Source organism: Lepidochelys kempii, chromosome 1 (genome assembly GCF_965140265.1).
Source record: "Lepidochelys kempii isolate rLepKem1 chromosome 1, rLepKem1.hap2, whole genome shotgun sequence".
Classification (NCBI taxonomy): Eukaryota; Metazoa; Chordata; order Testudines; family Cheloniidae; genus Lepidochelys; species Lepidochelys kempii.
This window is the reverse complement of record NC_133256.1, coordinates 22,183,517-22,201,518: the sequence shown is the minus strand read 5'-3', so window position 1 is coordinate 22,201,518 and position 18,002 is coordinate 22,183,517. Positions and strand designations below refer to the sequence as shown.

Below are 18,002 nucleotides of genomic sequence, written 5' to 3'. Positions count from 1 at the left end.
CAATCAATTACCTAACAGCCTAAATTTGGCCTCCAGGACCTTCTTCCCTATGTCATTGGTACCTACATGTACCACGACCACAGGCTCCTCCCCAGTACTACACATAAGTCTCGAGAGATCCACAACCTTTGCGCAAGCCAAAATGTAACCATGTGGACCTTCAGGGTATGGCTGCCATGCTGGAAATACCGGCCCTGATGGGAGCTATTTCAGCAAGGCACTGTAACCTAAGTTTGTGGGGCAGGGTGACAGTCCCCCACTGGTACCTAGGGAGGTGGTAGAATCTCCTTCCTTAGAAGTTTTTAAGGTCAGGCTCGACAAAGCCCTGGCTGGGGTGATTTAATTGGGGATTGGTCCTGCTTTGAGGAGGGGGTTGGACTAGATGACCTCCTGAGGTCCCTTCCAACCCTGATATTCTATGATTCTATGATATGGACTGCACCCCAATATGTCACAGTATTTATTCCTCATTTTCATCTTTTTTGATACAAAGTCATCTTTAGAGAAAAAAAGACAGTCTTTTGGTTAAGGCACTGTACTAACTCTCAGAAGATAGGGGTTCCGTTCCCAGTTCTAGCATAGACTTCTCGTACAACTTTAATCTCTTTGTGCCCCAAATGGGGACGACAATACTTCTTTTCTCCCAGCCTGTATCTGTCTCACCTGTTTAGAGTGTAAGCTCCTTGGAGCTGGAACTATCTCTTATTAGATTTGTACAGCACTTAGCACACTGGTGCCCCAGACTGGGCCGTTTAACAATATATTTATAATAATAAATCTGTGAAAATGCTGGCTCAGTTCTTTGTAAAGAAAAGCCAGGCCCTGACTCTGCAAACCCTTAAGTATGTGCTTAACTTATGCCATCACTGCACCAATGTAGCTACACAGGTCTATTATTATTGCAATGTTCTCCATTAAATTTCTTATAGCAATAAATTGTCAGGAAAGCACCTACCATGGAGTAAGCACAACCAATTTAATAATGGAATAAAATAATTACTTTCCTTACATTTTTATATGTAATTACAATTTTAGTAATATAAATGCACCAAAGATATAACAATTATTGTATACTTGTCTAACTGATAAAAATAAATTATTTAAATTTATAGTATATTACATTTAGTTTGCTTTATCCACAAACAAAAGCTTTTGAAATTCTCTTGTTAAAACAGAGACAAGGTGGGTGAGGGAATATCTTTTATTGGACTAACTTTAACCAACATGGTAAAACACTTATTTAGTTTCTTTTCTAAATTCAAAGCTGTTTAATTCTTATGTTTTACATACGATAATGGAACCAATCTTCAGTGAACAGATAAAAAGAATGAAATTTCCAAAAAGAATTAAGGGAGTTAAGCACCCAACTCTTAGTTGGCTTTCAATGGGAACATAAATCTCTTATGCACTTTTTAAAACCCCATCCAAAATGTCTTATGTATGATTTATAAATAAGACGAATGAAAAATGGCTAAAATCCAAACCTATCATGTAGAAAGAGATAAGCAGCTAGTGAGGTCTGAATCAAAGAACATTTTAATGGACTCTTGAAGTCTTCAAGAGACATTCAAAACCAGTATTTTTAAACACATGCTAATGTTTCAATGTCTTATCTTTCATCATTCAATATAATTTCATTTGAATTCAAACTGAAAAGTTCTACTTGGGTTTGTCAGGGAAAGGTATTTGCAGTTTAATTTCCATGACTACATAATAAATATGCTTGCATAACAAAATATATATGTTCCATTAACAAACATGTGCTTCTATATGATTCAAATTGGTGGCAGTTCTAAGGGTTTTGTTTCACTTTCCATTTCTTTTTGAAAGAAACTGATGTTTTTTCAACATACTTTGCGATTTACTATTGTTAAGCTTTTCAGTGTTTTTGTAATAGTCATTTATTTCATTTCTCGTTATCTGCAAATTTCCTAAAAATATAAATAATACACAAGCAATAACTAAAACAATAACCTACAACACAAAGACAGACTGATTCATTTACCCAGGTCACGGTGTGATGCAGTCACCTGGGCACTGCGTTAAGAACTACACACTCTCCCAGCTAATCTTGGATTTGACCAAGACTCTTTGCAGTCTTGGGCAGGTCCCTTAACCTCTATCTGTTATCTCTGTCTCAATCTGTAAAATGGATATAACAATACTTAGCGATGAATCTTTTACAAATGTCCTGATGATTAATTGTGTGACATTTATTAAGCACTTTGAAGATGAAAAGCATAATTTAAGTTGTAAATATTATTATGGCATTACAGGAAGAAATATTTGTCTTTCAAGAAACAATAGATAACTTCTATATGGTAGACAGTTTTCTCTTAGGAAACCTTCCAGACCAGCAACTAAAATGTCCATCGGTGTAGTCTATGACTCTACCATAATATATTAACAATTAACAATGAAAAGAAATAAAATTAAATTACAATAATGACAGGAACTAATGCACAGTTGGGATACAATATGGCAAAGCATTCTCAATGGAGTTACCATATCATCACTGCTCGACGACACACTATTTGTGATAATAAATCTAACTCAAACTTAAGAAGGTTTTAATACAAAAGAGTTGACGTTTGCATTGTGGTAAACAATACATGGACACTAGGTCTCCTTTCCAGATAATACAATTTAAACTAGATAAAACATAACCTCTATACAATCTGTGTATCAGGAGACTTGCCAAGTTTCACAAAAGCACTGTAGATATATTCATATAGATTGGAATGGTATTTCTGCATCTTAGAGAATTTGAGCTTCAAATGTTTAGTTCAAATTAACAGCCAACCAGTGTAACTAGAACACATACGTCAAGATTTATTCTCATCAAATCCTTGTGTCTTCTGTATTCTGCCATCCAGCCCATTCTTAAAATAAATGAAATGTTGCCTCTCTCCTGGATAAGGGCCACAGACGTAAACAAAAGCCATTACATTGATAGTAACTGGTGGACTTTCCCTATCTTCCACCAGAGCAGTTTGGTCTAACACACATTCCCATCGCTGCCTCCTACACATTCCCCAAAACAGAGACATTAACAGAAAATTCTATAACGAGAAAAATATGCTGAATCGTGAAGTTAATTATATTCTTGGCTTTTGTTACCTTTCCTTGATACTATTAATTTTTTTGGCATTCAGTCACAGGGCCAACGCTATCATTGAAATAATTCTTCAGAAGTCTTCATATGCTGTCAAGCAATAAAACAGTTCTTAACACTATCTACTTCATTTGGATAAATGACACTTGGCAGTATCATTTCCAACTTTCATGCCAAAACCTCAACAGTAATTTTTTAATCCATATATAAATAGCAAGATAATACAGCATCACAACATAAATTTCCGATTTCTTCAAAGGTAATAAAGGAAAGGCTTAAAAGTTCTGTATCCATACACAGAAGATGGCTGAGAAGATGAATTCCCTGATACACAGAAAGGCTGCAAGCAGGAAGTGAGAGAGAAGGTTTCCTTCAATTCAGCATTACATTCAGCATTACAAATTTCAAATCTATCTGGTCTTGGAAACTGACGAGACTTGGACCAGTTAATGATTTCTCCTTTGTTTGATAAGAATTTTTTTTCCAATTTGTTCACTGCAATGCAACATGAGGATTTGTAATTAAATTCAAGATGAACCCTAGTTTTCCCCTAAAGTTAAACAGTCCCACCTACATTTCAAATACTGCTATGAAAATGTAACTAAAATTTCTCCCTATTTGGAGAGTTTCCCTCTCAATCTGGCCTTTCCAAGAAACAACTAGACCCTTTTGGATTTTTATTGCCAACTTAGCACTTCTCATACTGAACATGGTCAGCCAGATCTTGAGTTCAAGCTTTAATTTCTTCTGCTTTGGCGCACCATGTACACTTTCTTTTGGGCACAATTCAAGTGTCCAGCTTTTTCTTGGAAGAAATAACTGTGTTTTTATAGGACTCTAGATAGTTTTGCTCCTTTTGGGAAATTCATTCTATTTTACTGATGTCACTTCTGATTTTCAGGTCCAGTCAGCTGTAATTACACAATGGGAACTTGTATCCAAACATCTTGTTTGATTCACCAAACTTAAGTATTCAGATTTTAACATGATAATTTATTCAAGCAAAAAGCTTCATACACTCACCTTTCCTACTTCCCCAGAATCCATTCTACTGAATAACGTTGATCTAATTATGTCAGTGTCTACACTACAACCTTGTTCCCACCAATCTAAGTGCCCTATTACACCGACACACTAACTTCACCTCCACGAGAGGCATAAGGCTTCTGCCTGTGTAGTTAGGGCAACTACAGGGGAACAGGGGGCAACTTACATCAGCTGTTGGCTTTCTTGTCCATTTCATGGCCGGAGCCATGAAATGGACAAGAAAGCTGGGCAGCTGGAGCCCCCCTGGAGAGCTGGGCAGCTGGACCCTACTCCCAGCTGGGCGAGGGGCGAGAATGGACCCTAGTCCTGGCTGGGACCCTGGGCGAGAAGCCCAGGTGGCTGGATCCAGTTCCTAGTGGGGGGAACTAAGGAGAGTAGCCCAGGCAGCTGGAGTAGTGTGGACATGCACCACTGCAATCACTGCAGTGGCTGTAAGTTGACCTAATATAGGTTGATTTACATTTCTAGTGTAGACATACCGAGCCTCCTAAGCAAATACTTTAATGTTACATCACTCGGTGCTATAATTTAGGTAAGTCAAAGTTCTCCCATCTTTATGCTGTATTGAAGCGTTCCATTGTATCTATATCTGGATTCACTAGTACTTTTACTTATTATACTAGTAACTGGCGTAGTCCGTAAATATCACATACAGTAGAATTAGTGTTCTGCATTTTCAGTTTTTACTGATTTTCATTAATTACCAGTTTTTTTAATTAAAGGAGTTCCGTTTTTACTGATTTACACCCATTTATCAACTCACTCAATATTTTTTTCAGGTACTTATTTTTGTTAACATTAATGCTTTATGTCGTTATTGTGTCCTGCAGGTCTGAGACTAAAGCAGATCCACAGTGTAAAAAAACAGAACAAACACGGTGGAGGTCGGAAAATCAACCAATGTTGATGAGCTATGATTGACTCACAAAGAGAGGCTGCCCACCTATTTCTTTGTGTCTGTTTAGTGGGGCGCTGAATTTATACAATCAAGTATAGACGGATCAGGTAAAAAAGTAAACCTGGGGCAAAAACACAAATCTGTGTCTGAATACCAAGAATAAAATCAGTGCTTAGAAATTTTCAAGAAAAGTAAAGACAGAAGTGAAGAGAATCCATTGTGGTGCAGTTCTTGCAGCACTGAGGTCAGTGTCTGTGCTGGCAGAATAAAGGAGCATGTAGAAAGCAAGCAACACAAGAAACTTAAAGAAGAAAGTGAGCTTTTGGATAAACAGTCAATATCAGGAACATTCACCAGGGCTTTAATGAAAGAGAGGACACAGCACGATTGTGTCAATGAATCTGTGTTCACTCTTTGTTTCACTGGACAACCACTGTTAACTGCAGAGGGGTGTACTGGTGACTTTGTGCAACAATACCATCCAGCAGCAAAAACGCTTCCTAATGCAGACAACCTCACTCGTGTCTGAAAGAAAATGATAATGCTTTAGTATCTAAACTGATGCAACTAATTGTCTCATCTGATTTTTGACGAATCTCCTAATGCTTTGGAATATCCCGATTCTTGGCCTTTTGTTTTTGTTTTTTTATTTCAAAGCAAGTAAACTCGCATTATTTTGTGCTGATGTGACAGTCATCCTGTCTGCTGACTGCCACTTTCTCGACACAGCAATAATTGACATGTTTGAGATGTACCAACTAACTTGGAAAAATGTGCCCACAACTAACAAAGATTCTGTTTCCTACATAGCTAAGTTCACACGGGAAATTAAAATCAATCACAAACTGGAGCTGCTATGTATTACCTGTCCTGTTCATCTGATTAACATTGAGCTGTCAACAGCTACTGCTACAGAAGAAATGAAAGATGTGAAACTCTGCATCATTGGATTCCGGGCCATTTTAAAGCATGTGAACAAGCTGAAGGCTTTGATTTGCGCAGTGAGAGATGATTGCAGAGCCAACTGCAGATTAGCTACCTCAGTTGTGGCACATCAGTGGATGAGCTTGTACTTCGTTGCCTGTCATGTAAACAAAACGTGGAATGGACTAATGTGTCTCCTAGATCATCCTGAGTTTGTTGGTTCTAAAGAAGAAACTCAGAAGAAACTGGTAAATAACCAAAATGACTGCCAGATTCTGCGCACTAAGGAAATGTTCATTGTTGAAAAACTTAGAATCACTGTGTGACACACAGAAAACACTGGAGTTTTCTTCGACTACTGCCAATACAGACTTTACCTTATCCTGACAACCAAAATCTCAGCTAAATCGAGCACAAAAGCTACAGGACAAACACATGACGAGAAAACCCAACTGTTCTGGAAATCCAATAAACCAAGAAAGCATTCAAAATCTTCGTACAATGCTCAGCAAGAAATGGAAAACGACTGTGGCCCATAATCTGAACCCTGAAGTGTTTGGTGTCGAAGATTCTTTATGGAATGTCATCCAGGTGTTGCACCCCTTCCTCAAGGTGAATTTTACAGCAACCGTTATCCCAGAATATTTCAACCATTTGCCACTAAAAATGAAATTTCAAATCTGAAAGAGGAATTTACTACTTACATGAACATACCTAACCCTGACCATGTGAAACTTGATGATTGTTCCAAAAACCACATCCAGACACACATCCCAACTTCAGCAAAATAGCACAGCAAGCTTTGAGCATACCCTCTGGATTTATTCATGGAGAGCATTTATTGTCAAAGTTGGACTACCTCCAAGACAGCAAGAGGCTCAACATGAGAGAGGCTACTTTGAAGAAAATTATGCGAGTGTACACAAACCAGGATTTCTGGAAAAACTACTAGCTCAGAGGGACAAAAAATACCTTTGTACCTAAAAAACAGTATCATTTATACAAGAGGTGGGCAAACTACGGCCCACAGGACCCTCCTGCCCGGCCCCTGAGCTCCTGCCCCGGGAGGCTGTCCCCCGGCTCCTCCACTGCTGTCCCCCCTCGCTCCACTGCCAGCGCAATGCTCTGGGCTGCAGGGCTGTGAGCTCCTGGGGCAGTGCAGCTGCAGAGCCTGGCCTGACCCGGTGCTCTGTGCTGTGTGGTGGCGGCGGCAGCATGGCCCGGCTCCAGCCAGGCAGCGCGGCTGTCGCACTGCCAGCCACCGGTGCTCCAGACAGCATGTTAAGGGGGCAGGGAGCAGGGTGGAGGGGGTTGGATAGAGGGCAGGGGAGTTCGGGGTGGTGGTCAGAGGGCGGGGGTGTGGATAGGAGTCGGGACGGGAACAGGGGATTGAATGGGGGCAGGGGTCCTGGGGGGGCAGTCAAGAAGGAGGGGTGGTTGGATGGGGCGGGATCCCAGAGGGGCAGTCAGGAATGAGAGGAGAGGTTGGATGTGGCGTCGGGGGCAGTTAGAGGTAGGGGGCAGTTAGGGGCAAGGGGTCTGGGGGTGATCAGGGAAAAGGGGTGGTTGGATGGGGCAGGGGTCCCAGAGGGGCAATCAGGAATGAGAGGAGGGGATGGATGGGGCTGCAGGGGGCAGTTAGGGACGGGGGTCCGGGGGCAGTCAGGGAGTGTGGATGGGGCAGGAGTCCGCGGGGGAAGGGGGAGCGAATAGGAGGTGGGGGCCGGGCCACAACCCCCTCCCCTGCCCATGCGAAAAATGTATTTAACATTTGTTGAAAATGTAGCTACTTTGTAAGATAGCAATTGATCTTCATTTGCATGTCATTTAAAAGTATCCTCTCATATATGCATTTTCCAGACGTGGTCCATTGGTCTGTTTTCATTATTTGGCAGCAAATAATCTAGCAGCTGCATATTGCCCTAAGATTTTACAGGTTTCTATTTAAGTTTGTCTTGTCCATTCTATCCTCTTCTTTTCTCCCTCTGAATCCCAATTTCTCAAAAAAATGTACTACCAGCTATCAGTACTGCATAATCAAAAGCAAAATATTTAAATTGTATTGTTTAATATTATTTGACTTCAGTGAATAGGCAGTCTCTGAACTTCAAAATGAACAGGGCTGTAATATTGTTTGGCTCACTTCTGGAAGCTGGTTATATTGTGTAATACATAAGACTTTGGGTAAAATTTTCAAAGGTGCCTAAGTCTCACTGACTTTCAAGGCAACTACAGAATAAAAAAATTAAAGCACCTAAATGACTTAGAAGCCCAAATCCCATTTTCAAAAGTGACTTAGGCCCAGATTCTCACTTAACTCCCACTGAAGTCATTAGGAGTTAGGTACCTAAATACCTTTGTGTATCTGGGCCTTAAAAGCATAAATCCTATTGACTTTCAATGAAACTTAGATAATGCAAATCACATCTTTCCTTGTTTATTTCTGGGGTTTGCACCAGTGCTGCTAATCAGTTGCTGATGACTAACTGATGAATTCAAAGTATAGGCAAAGCCCAGCAGCCAAGTGGAAGTGCAACTAAAGCTTCAAGCTGGAAATGTTTGAAGATTTCCCACAAAAATAAGTATATAGAAAATCCTAAATGTAACTGGTCACCTGGAGCTCTATTTTCACTCACTCAATTAATGCTCACCCTTAAAACTATTGGGAACATTCATACTTAAATTATATGTTCCCTGTCTCTAGTCTTTGACATGGTGGTTTTATTCATTCATCAAATAAAGGAGGATCAAGCAAAGTCACATAGATAAGAGGAAGCACAGTGGCAATTCACATATATTTGCCTGCATTGATTAGGGCTGAGATTTAATTTCCATCACAAAATCAGGCATATCAGAGGTTTTCTCCACCAAGAAAGAGACACAGGCAACTTGGAATCTAGACAATTTCAAAAACTGTGTTTAAAGCATTTTAAGGTACTATATCTGCCTAAATTCCCAAAACCAGTATTTGAGGGTTCAGAATCACATTTTTTTTTTATTTACAAATATGTTTATCTTTCCAGTTTTGTGAAAGACAGTCACAAACAACAGAGGAAACAGGGAAAATGGCTTTTCACAAAAGGGCTGTCAACAGCTCTAAGTAAACTGGAAAAAAATATTTTTCCTCTAATCTTAGTTATAGTCAACTTAGGTATTACAAGCAACAATAATAGATCAAACATTTTTAGTGTGATATATAAATTGACAGTATGGCTATTCAATTCACAATTCACAAAGACATCAATGCTTTGGAGAGTCTGATAATAGAAGAAGAAGTTGCTGGGAAATTGTGAAGCAGGAACAATTTCAATTCAAACAGAAGGATACTAAAACCACATAGGAACAATAATCTTATTCATAAAGCACAGAAAAAGCAGATAGTTCAAGAAAAACAAACATTCAGAACTGGAAGAGCAGCAAAAGCCAAATACCCATCAATACAGACCTCCTGGCTGCCCACTGTAATGCCTGAACTACTAGTTTTCCGTGGAGTAATTTTAGGAGAAGTTAAATGGCTCAAAACATTTCCTGCTCTACATTGGTCTGTGATCTGTGAATGTAACATTGCAATAGGACTTTTTTTTAAGCATCAACAAGATAAAAATAGTAGTATCAGAGGAAGTGGTTTAGGACTGACATTCGTATTACCACTGTAATGCTCATAAAAAGATACAATTGTTTGTATTAGTCCACTTTATGAAACTGCAAGATTTAGTTAATAACTCTTTAAAAAGCAACATGAATTCTCCACAATCCACATGGATCATTTCAAGCAAACCACATTTCTACTTTACTCGTATTAGTGCAACATTCGTCCTACCACGTATAACTAATTAAGCCCGAATGAACACCCTAGTGTACTGCGCTCTGTGCTATCACAAAAAACACCCAGAGATCATCTCTCTCAAGACACCCTCTTCGAAGAGGTGGAGAGAAGTGGGAAGTGTTGCATATATTCCATACATAGCATCCTGCTGGAGAGCGCATCATATCTCTTAGGGTATATCTGCACTTCAAGATGGAGGTATACTTCCCAGCTCAAGGAGGCATACCCGCATTACCTCTAATTGAGCGAGTGTGCTAACAATAGAAGTGTAGCTGTGGTAGCATGAGGGGCTAGCTGCCCTGAGTACAATCCCATCTGAGATGCTCGGTACACACTTGGGCAGCTAGCCCCTCCCCTTGCACATGCTGCTACAGCTACACTTCTACTTTTAGCACATAAGCTTGACCAGCGGTAGCCCAGATGTGTCTCCTTGAGGTGGAAATTACCCCTCTATCCTGAACTCTAGACACACCCATGACTAATTGTGGAGAAGGGTGAAGAGCAGTATAGAAAAAGCATAAAGGACCCCATGTTCAGAACAGTTAAACCTATGATCAAAGAAAAGCTATGGCAAAATAGGATCTCAAGATAAAGAAACTGGGCCGGGGAAACAGAAACCTTTGTTCCGATCCACAGGTACTCTACTCCACTTAAATGGGGAGAAATTAAGCTAATTTCAATAGCACAGAAAGAGAATATATGCTATAATATGATTGGCAATGTACTGCAAGAGCTGGATCAACTAGACAAACATTTTGCATTTAAAATCAAAACATAACGTGATGAAATCAGACAGCCATAACAATACACTTGAGTTTTCTAGAGTAATGACCCAAAATACTACAACTCACAATAGTTTCAAGATGTAGTTTGGATCATTACTGAAAAATACCATAACTGAGTATAATATTTTCCATGGAACTGAGAGTTACTTAATCAGCAGAATGCAAATAATAGTGTCTCCATATATGTCAACCCAAAGGACAAACAAAAAAAACATTCCGTACAGACACAAGCAGATATGAACAATATACTTTACATGTTCAAAGTACTTCACAATCATTAACTAATTAACCCTGTGAGGTAGGAAAGAAACAAACACAAAAAGATGAAGTGGCTTGCCCGTAGCCACCCATTCGCAGAACCAGGAAGTTCTAAAACCCAAACTCATGTTAATTTCTCAGGACCCTCTTCCCTCCTCAGAACGTTCAGCAGAGAATCATCAGGGCTAGAAGTATCCTCCAGTGAGTCACCTAGATTACAGCGCTGCATCATGATTCAATGTAAAATGAAATATAAAGAACATGCCTTTCCCCAAGGCACAGCATCTGGGCTCTCTACTCATTTGCAACAAACCGTAAAAGCAGACAGACATTATCTATAAGACTATCAACTCTTTAGTTATCATAGATAGTTATCTGAATATATATTCCAAGAATTTACAAAATATTAAAGTAAAAATAAATAAAACTTTACACCATATATGCAAAAACCAGACATTCAATCTTACTTCTCCATGCCTTAAAGGTGTAATGGCTCCTCTTGCTACCCCCATTCGAAAAAGGGTTTCCGTGGCCTGTGTATAAAAATAAAAAAAACTGTTATTTTGAAAAGACAATACAGTAATGATGACTATTACTTTTCAGCTATTACACTTATAACTAAAATGTAAGTCAAGTTTATTAACTGTTTTACTACTCAACATTTAAATAAAAATATTAAGAAAAAAATCCTACATGGTAACCTTCTTTCAAGGGCTATCAAGCAAAAGAAACACTCCGGAACAAATCTTTAGGCTGAAATCTCTGCATATGTGCCATTTTATTTATGTCGTCAGGGTTTTCAAAGTTTCTGTTTTAGTAATATGAGTGTAAAGTAATGAAGAAGCTTTGAAGGCCACACCATGTGATGAAACCCTGTCCTTTATAGTATCTGAGCCCTTATTAGCTGGCTGGGTATCTTACCAGGGATTCCTTGGTAGTACTGACATCACAAAATGGGGACTTATAGTAGAGAAGCCAAGAAGCACAACTTTGGGGCAAAGAAATGGTTACTCACCCTGTGCAGTAACTGTGGTTCTTTGAGATGTGTCCTCATATGGGAGCTCCATTCAAGATGCACTAGTGCCCCCCATGCCCTTGGTCAGAGATTTCTCAAAGCAGTGTCCATTCATCCTGCACATGTGTGTTAATCTTTTTCCCTGTCCCATTGTCATATAGTGCTACATGGTCGAACTGACCCCTGTTCTTTCTCTACCATAAAGCCTCATGGCAGAAAACTCTGAAGCAGAGAGGAAAGAGGGCAGGTAGTTGAGCACCCATAGAGACACACATCTCGAAGAACCATAGCTACTGCACAGAGCGAGTAACCATTTCTTCTTCCTCGAGTAGTGTCCTTATAGGTGCTTCACTCTAGGTGACTACTGAGAGGTACCCGTTAAGGTGGAGGGGGCTTCAGACTTCAATCCAGTATGGCAGAAAGTATAGCTGAGCTGCACACTGTATCAGAGGTGAACTTGTGAATTAATGCATAATATTCAAAGAATGTATGTACAGAAGCCCATGTAGTGGCTTTACAGATTTTGATGATCAGTATGTTTTTGAGGAAGGCTGTGAAAGTGGCAATAGACCTTACAGAATGGATGCATGTGAATAAGGGTAGCTCATTGTTATGAGACTGGTAACAGGAGTTAATGCAGTCTGAAATCTGTAAGTCTCTGGTTCGAGATTACCGACCCCTTTGATCTGTCTCCTATCGAGACGAATAACGTGTTGACCTTTCTGAAGGGTTTCGTTCTGTCTAGATAGAAGGCCAGAGCTCTCCTGACATTCGGGATATGCAGCAGTGCATCCTAGGGATTCAGATGTGGTTTCGGATAGGAGATAGGTAAGTGAATGGGCTGACTGAGATGGAATTCAGAAGAGAACTTAGGTAAGAACTCGGGGTGGGGTCACAGCCTGACCTTGTATTTAAAAAAAACTGTGGGGGGGGGAGGGTATGCCATCAGGGTCCCTGTTTCACCAATCCCTTGCACCAACATGATGGCTGCCAGCAATACTGTCTTCACTGATAATGGAGCAATTAGCAAGTAGCCAGAGGTTTTACGGGTAGTCTTGTGAGGCATTTAAGGACCAGGTTGAGGTCCTACCTGGGGAAGGACATTGGACCACTGGATAGAGGTTCCCCGGCCCTCTAAGGAACCTTGCTGGTTTTGGGTTGGGTAAAGATGGAATAGCCCTCTATTGGGGGTTGAAAAGCTCTAGTGAGGGAATTAAAGCCAGGTGGATGATAGACCGGAGGTTTTCAGAGGCAAGGTGTAATCTAGTATATCTGAAAGCAATGCGGTCATTGGTGAAAGTGGTCTGCGATCAACTGCCATTTTGAGAATATGTGTAGCAAGTAGACTGTTTCCTGCTGTGTAATAGCACTCTTTTTATATCCTCTGAGCAGGTTATCTCCATTACCGTGAGCCATCGACTAACCATGCTTTGAGACAAAACATCTCAAGATTGGGATGAAAAATCTTTATGCACTCTTGGGACAGGAGATAGGGAGCAGTGCAGAGAGTGATCTGTGGGCATACAGACAGCTGTATCAAATAAGGATACCACGTTTGCCTGCAACAGGTCAGATCTATTAAAATGACTCTGGCTCTGTCCTTCTTTATTTTGAGCATAACTTTGGCTATTCAGGGTGTCGGTGGGAAAGCATTAGTAGGGCTGACGACCACTAAAGGTGACAAGCGTCCCCTAAGGATTGGTGATACAGAAGTGGGTGCATTTCTTGTTTGCCTCCGTGGCAAACAAATCTATCTACGGGGTATATTGGTGAAATATATGATGTAATATGTTGGTATCTATTTCCCACTCGGGGTCTTGAAAGAAGTGTATGCTGAGCATGGCCGCAGTCACATTCTGAATGTATGGGAGATAGGCAGCTGTGATAGTAATGTGATTCTGTATGCACCACTTCCAGAATCTGATGGCCTCAGTACAAAGGGAAGGGGATCTCGCTTGTCCCTGGCTGTTGATGTAAAATATTAATGATATATCGTCAGTCATTATATGCATGTGTTTGTCCTTGATTAGCGATAGGAATTGGAGACAGGTGTATCTGATACGCTGAGCTCCAGGAGATTGATATGTAGCATCGTCTCTGGCAACATCCACTTGCCTTAGATCGTACAAGTGTCTAGATGTGTGTCCCATCTTAGCAGAGAGGCATTCATCATTGCAATGACCATTGGGGGAGAAATGTGAATGGAACTCCTGTGCACAGGTTGTAACAGTCCTGCCACCAGCTGAGGGACTGTTTCACGAAGACAGGTATGGAAAGAAGCATATCTAGACTGTGTCTAGTGGGTGAAAAAATAGTTCTGAACCATCTTTGGAGGCAGTGCATTCAAAGTCTGGCATGTTCCGTCATGAAGGTGGTGGCCGCTATGTGCCCTAGTAATTGAATGCAGTTCCTGACTGTGGTTTGTGGGCTGAGCTGAACCATGTTTGCTATGTAGACTTGAGCCACAAACCTGTGCCAAGGAAGGTAGGCTCTCTCTGTGATTGAACTGAGATGTGTCCCTATAAACTCTAGGGTCTGTACTAGGGTCAAGATGGATTTTTGTATGTTGAGTCGCAGGCCCAATTGGCAGAAGAGGTCTGTGGCCTTGGAAGTTGCCTGAGACGTCAGCTCCAGGGAGCAGCCTTTTAGCAACCAATCATCCAGATAAGGGAATACTAAAATACCTTTTCTGCAGAGCTGTCCTGCGACACCAACATGACCTTCGAAAAGAACCTCAGAGTGGATGATAGGCCAAAGGGGACCACACGATATTGGAAGTGGTCCAAGCCAACAATAAAATGGATGAATCATTTGTGGGATGGGTGGACAGTGATGTGGAAATACACATCTTCAAGGTCAGGGGCTGAAAACCAATTTTCTTGCTCTAGTGAGAGAATTAAACCTGTGAGTCACAATTTTGAATTTCTGCACATTTACATAGGCACTGTGTAGTCTCAGATCTAGGACAGCTCTCCAATCTCCACTTTTTTTGGTATCAGGAAGTAACCTGAATAAAACCCCTTCCCTCCGGGCTGCTTGGGGACTAGTTCTATAACTCCCAAGTGCAAGAGAGCGCCTATTTCTTGATGAAGCATGCTCTCATGAGAGGGGTCCCTGAAGCGGGATGAGGAAAGGAGGTTCATTGGTGGAAGTGAAGTAAAGTGTAACCTGTGGAGACGATCTCCAAGACCCACTTGTCTGTAGTGATCAACTCCCAGGCTCATTTGTCGTGTGAAGGTGGTTGCCAGTGGAATGAAGGCTGGTGAATTGGTGCAATGGAAGAGGATGAGGACCAACACATCAAAATTGCTGCTTGGAGGTAGACAGGTGCGAGGTGGGAGGCTGAGAAGTGGATGATTTCCTTCTCTGAAACCTCTGTCTTCTTTGGTATGGCTCATATGCCCTCTGGGAGAGAAGGAATTGGATGGGGTATCTGAGATTTGCTTAGCTTGTCTTGAATGTAGGGGTGTAAATGCGAAGAGAATGCAAAGTCGCTCTAGAATCCTTCAGTGTTCGTAGAGACTCAGGTGTAGTATCTGCGAACAACTTAGACCCATCAAAAGAAAGATCCTTAACTGTGGTCTGAACCTCCTTAGTGAAATTGGAGAGCTGAAACAAGGAGTCTCTTCCTATTACCATCACTATGGTGATCGAATGAGCGGCGATGTCACCAGCATCAAGGGAGGCTTGCAAGATTGTCCTGGCCAGCAGTTGGCCCTCCACAACAATGGCTTGAAACTGCTCCCTGTGTTCCACCAGTAGGTAGTCAATGAAGGAGGCTAATCTGAAGTAGCTGACATGGTTATACCTTGCCATCAAAGCCTGATAATTGGCAGTGCTAAACTGGACGAATGCCGAAGAGGAGGGCTTTCTTCCTAGTAGATCAAAGCGCTTGTGGTCTTTATCACATTCATTCACTGCATCCACTACCAAGGAACTAGGTGCGGGATGGAAAAATAAAAACTCTGAGTCCTTTGCTGGGATGTAGCACTCCTTGTCTGCTCTTATCCATATCAATGGAATAGAAGCTGGAGTGTGCCAAATTATCTTTGCTGGATCTAAAAGAGCATCATTGACAGGTAAGGCCATATGGGCTGATAAAAGTAAGTGAAGGATATCGAGCAGCTTATGAGGAGACTCTGTAACCTCCTTGAGTGGAATCCGCAAGGAGTCTGCTACTCTCTTGATTATTTAAAATCATCTGTCAGGGAAGGGGTAGAAGGCATGACTACATCCAGAGATGAAGAGATGTTGACTAGACGAAACCTCTTCATCAGCTCTAGACTCTTGCTCCTCAAAAGATTCCTCTTGAGGGTCACGTCTCCTGGGGGGAGCAGGTGATGTTGGTTGTTCCTCTCTATGGGTGGTAGCACTGGGTGCTCTGGAGAATTGTTGGCAATAAGTTACCCAAGGGTTCCATTACAGCAAAGGAGGAGGCACCAAAGAGTGCTCATATCAGCAAAGCGTTGGTGGTAATTGTGAGCCATGAGCAGTGGCAGCTTCACCAGAAGCCTCTGGGAAGGGACCTCTGAAGGAGTGAGGAGAGCAGCCCTGGACCAACACTTTGTGAAACCGAGGTGAAGTCCTCAACAGAATCTTCTTCCTCAAGTTCACTGAAGAATGGTGGGGCGCCTGGGGAGATCCGAGATGCAATAATTGGTACCGGGCAAATCTCAGGTGATCAGGATGTCCTCCGTACTGAGAGCACATCAGAGCCTAGGAGCGGAGAGTCAGGAGTCTCAGATACAACCAGGTCCTAGGGAACATGGAACTCTTGCAGTACCATAAGGGACACTGGTACCAAGGCTGACAACTATGCCAGAGCAGTCATGGCTGAGGGCGCTGACGATACCGCAATCTTTAGGTACTCGGAGGATGGCATGGCTGTTGACGGTGCCAAAGGTCTCATGCGCTTTGAGGGAGGCATAGTCGGAGCCCGAGTGGGCTTCTTTGCTACCAAGGGAGCAGAGGAAGAGCTCTTCCTGCTGCCTCGATCTGGTGAAAGTACCAAGGATCTCTCCAGGGCCATAACCTTGTGGTCTATCTGTGCCCTGGGTATTAGAGGAACTGGGCGTCTCATCGATACCTGATTGGAGAGCCAGTGGTGCCAGGGTAGCTGAGGGAACTGATGACCTCTGCTTTTTAGTGGTAGAATCTCTACCTGGCGAACTTGGGGCACATTCTTTCGAGGTCTTGTGAGAGGAGTCCTGTACTGTAACTGGGGTTCTCAGTCAACTTGCTTGGGGATCGAGGTACAGGGGGGCCCCTTGGCCTGGATCTGAGGCCAGACATAGAAAGCTCTCCATCATAAGGAGGTGAAGCTTTGTTTCTCTATTTTTCCTGGCTCTTGATTTTAATGCCAGACAAAAATTACACTTTTGTACAACGTGAGACTCCCCAAGGCAGCAGATACCGCAGGAATGTCTGTTGCTGACCAGGATCACTTCCCAGCATGACAAACAGTGCTTGAAGCCAGGAGAATCAGTCATCACCTCTCAGACAGAATAATGTCAAACTATCTAAACAGTATGTAGAAAAGTAAAAGAAAAAGTGTCTCATATAAAAGCAACTACTGATTATAGAAAAAACTAACACTAATGCTAACTATGAGTAAAGAGAATTAGAGTTGAGATCTCAAAAGAACGACTGCTAGAGCTCTGTCTCAGGCTGAGGCAGTTGGGAAAGAACTAGGGGAGGTTCATCTGTGCAGCATTATATGGGGTGGGACACAAGACTGATTAACATGCATGCACAGGTCAAACAGACATTGCTATGAGAAATCCCTGATGAAGGGCACAGAGGGTGCTACTGCACTTAGAGTGGAGCACCCATAGGGATACTACTAGAAGAAAAATCTTTTTTTTAAGATTAGTTTTTATTTGTTTGTGATGATTATCTCCTCCTTTTCCTGGTTAGTAGGGACAATTAACACATATCTGAAATAACTGGAGCTTACTGACTTTTCAGAAAGTGAATGAACTGCATGACGTTGCCTATGCACCTTATTTGAAGAGGAAAATCATGCAAGTGAAACATCTGTGGGAAAGTGTTTAGCGCTGGTAAATATTTCTAATGCCTGTGGGCTGTTGGCTTTTGTAGAAAGAAAAGAAACTGGAAGCATCTCACCCATGTGA

At 41.6% G+C, this 18,002-nt stretch overlaps 1 protein-coding gene across 4 annotated transcripts in view; it reads right to left on the bottom strand.

Moving 5' to 3' along the window:
- Window positions 1–18,002, bottom strand: part of TMEM135 (transmembrane protein 135) — a 383,037-nt gene that overhangs the window by 203,917 nt on the left and 161,118 nt on the right. For 3 of the 4 annotated variants that reach the window (XM_073336705.1, XM_073336686.1, XM_073336694.1), the window contains one exon: window positions 11,321–11,386. The exons of the other annotated variant lie outside the window; for it this stretch is intronic. In XM_073336705.1, the coding sequence (XP_073192806.1) occupies window positions 11,321–11,386 (66 nt within the window). The remainder of the gene's footprint in view (window positions 1–11,320; window positions 11,387–18,002) is intronic. 4 annotated transcript variants of the gene reach the window in all.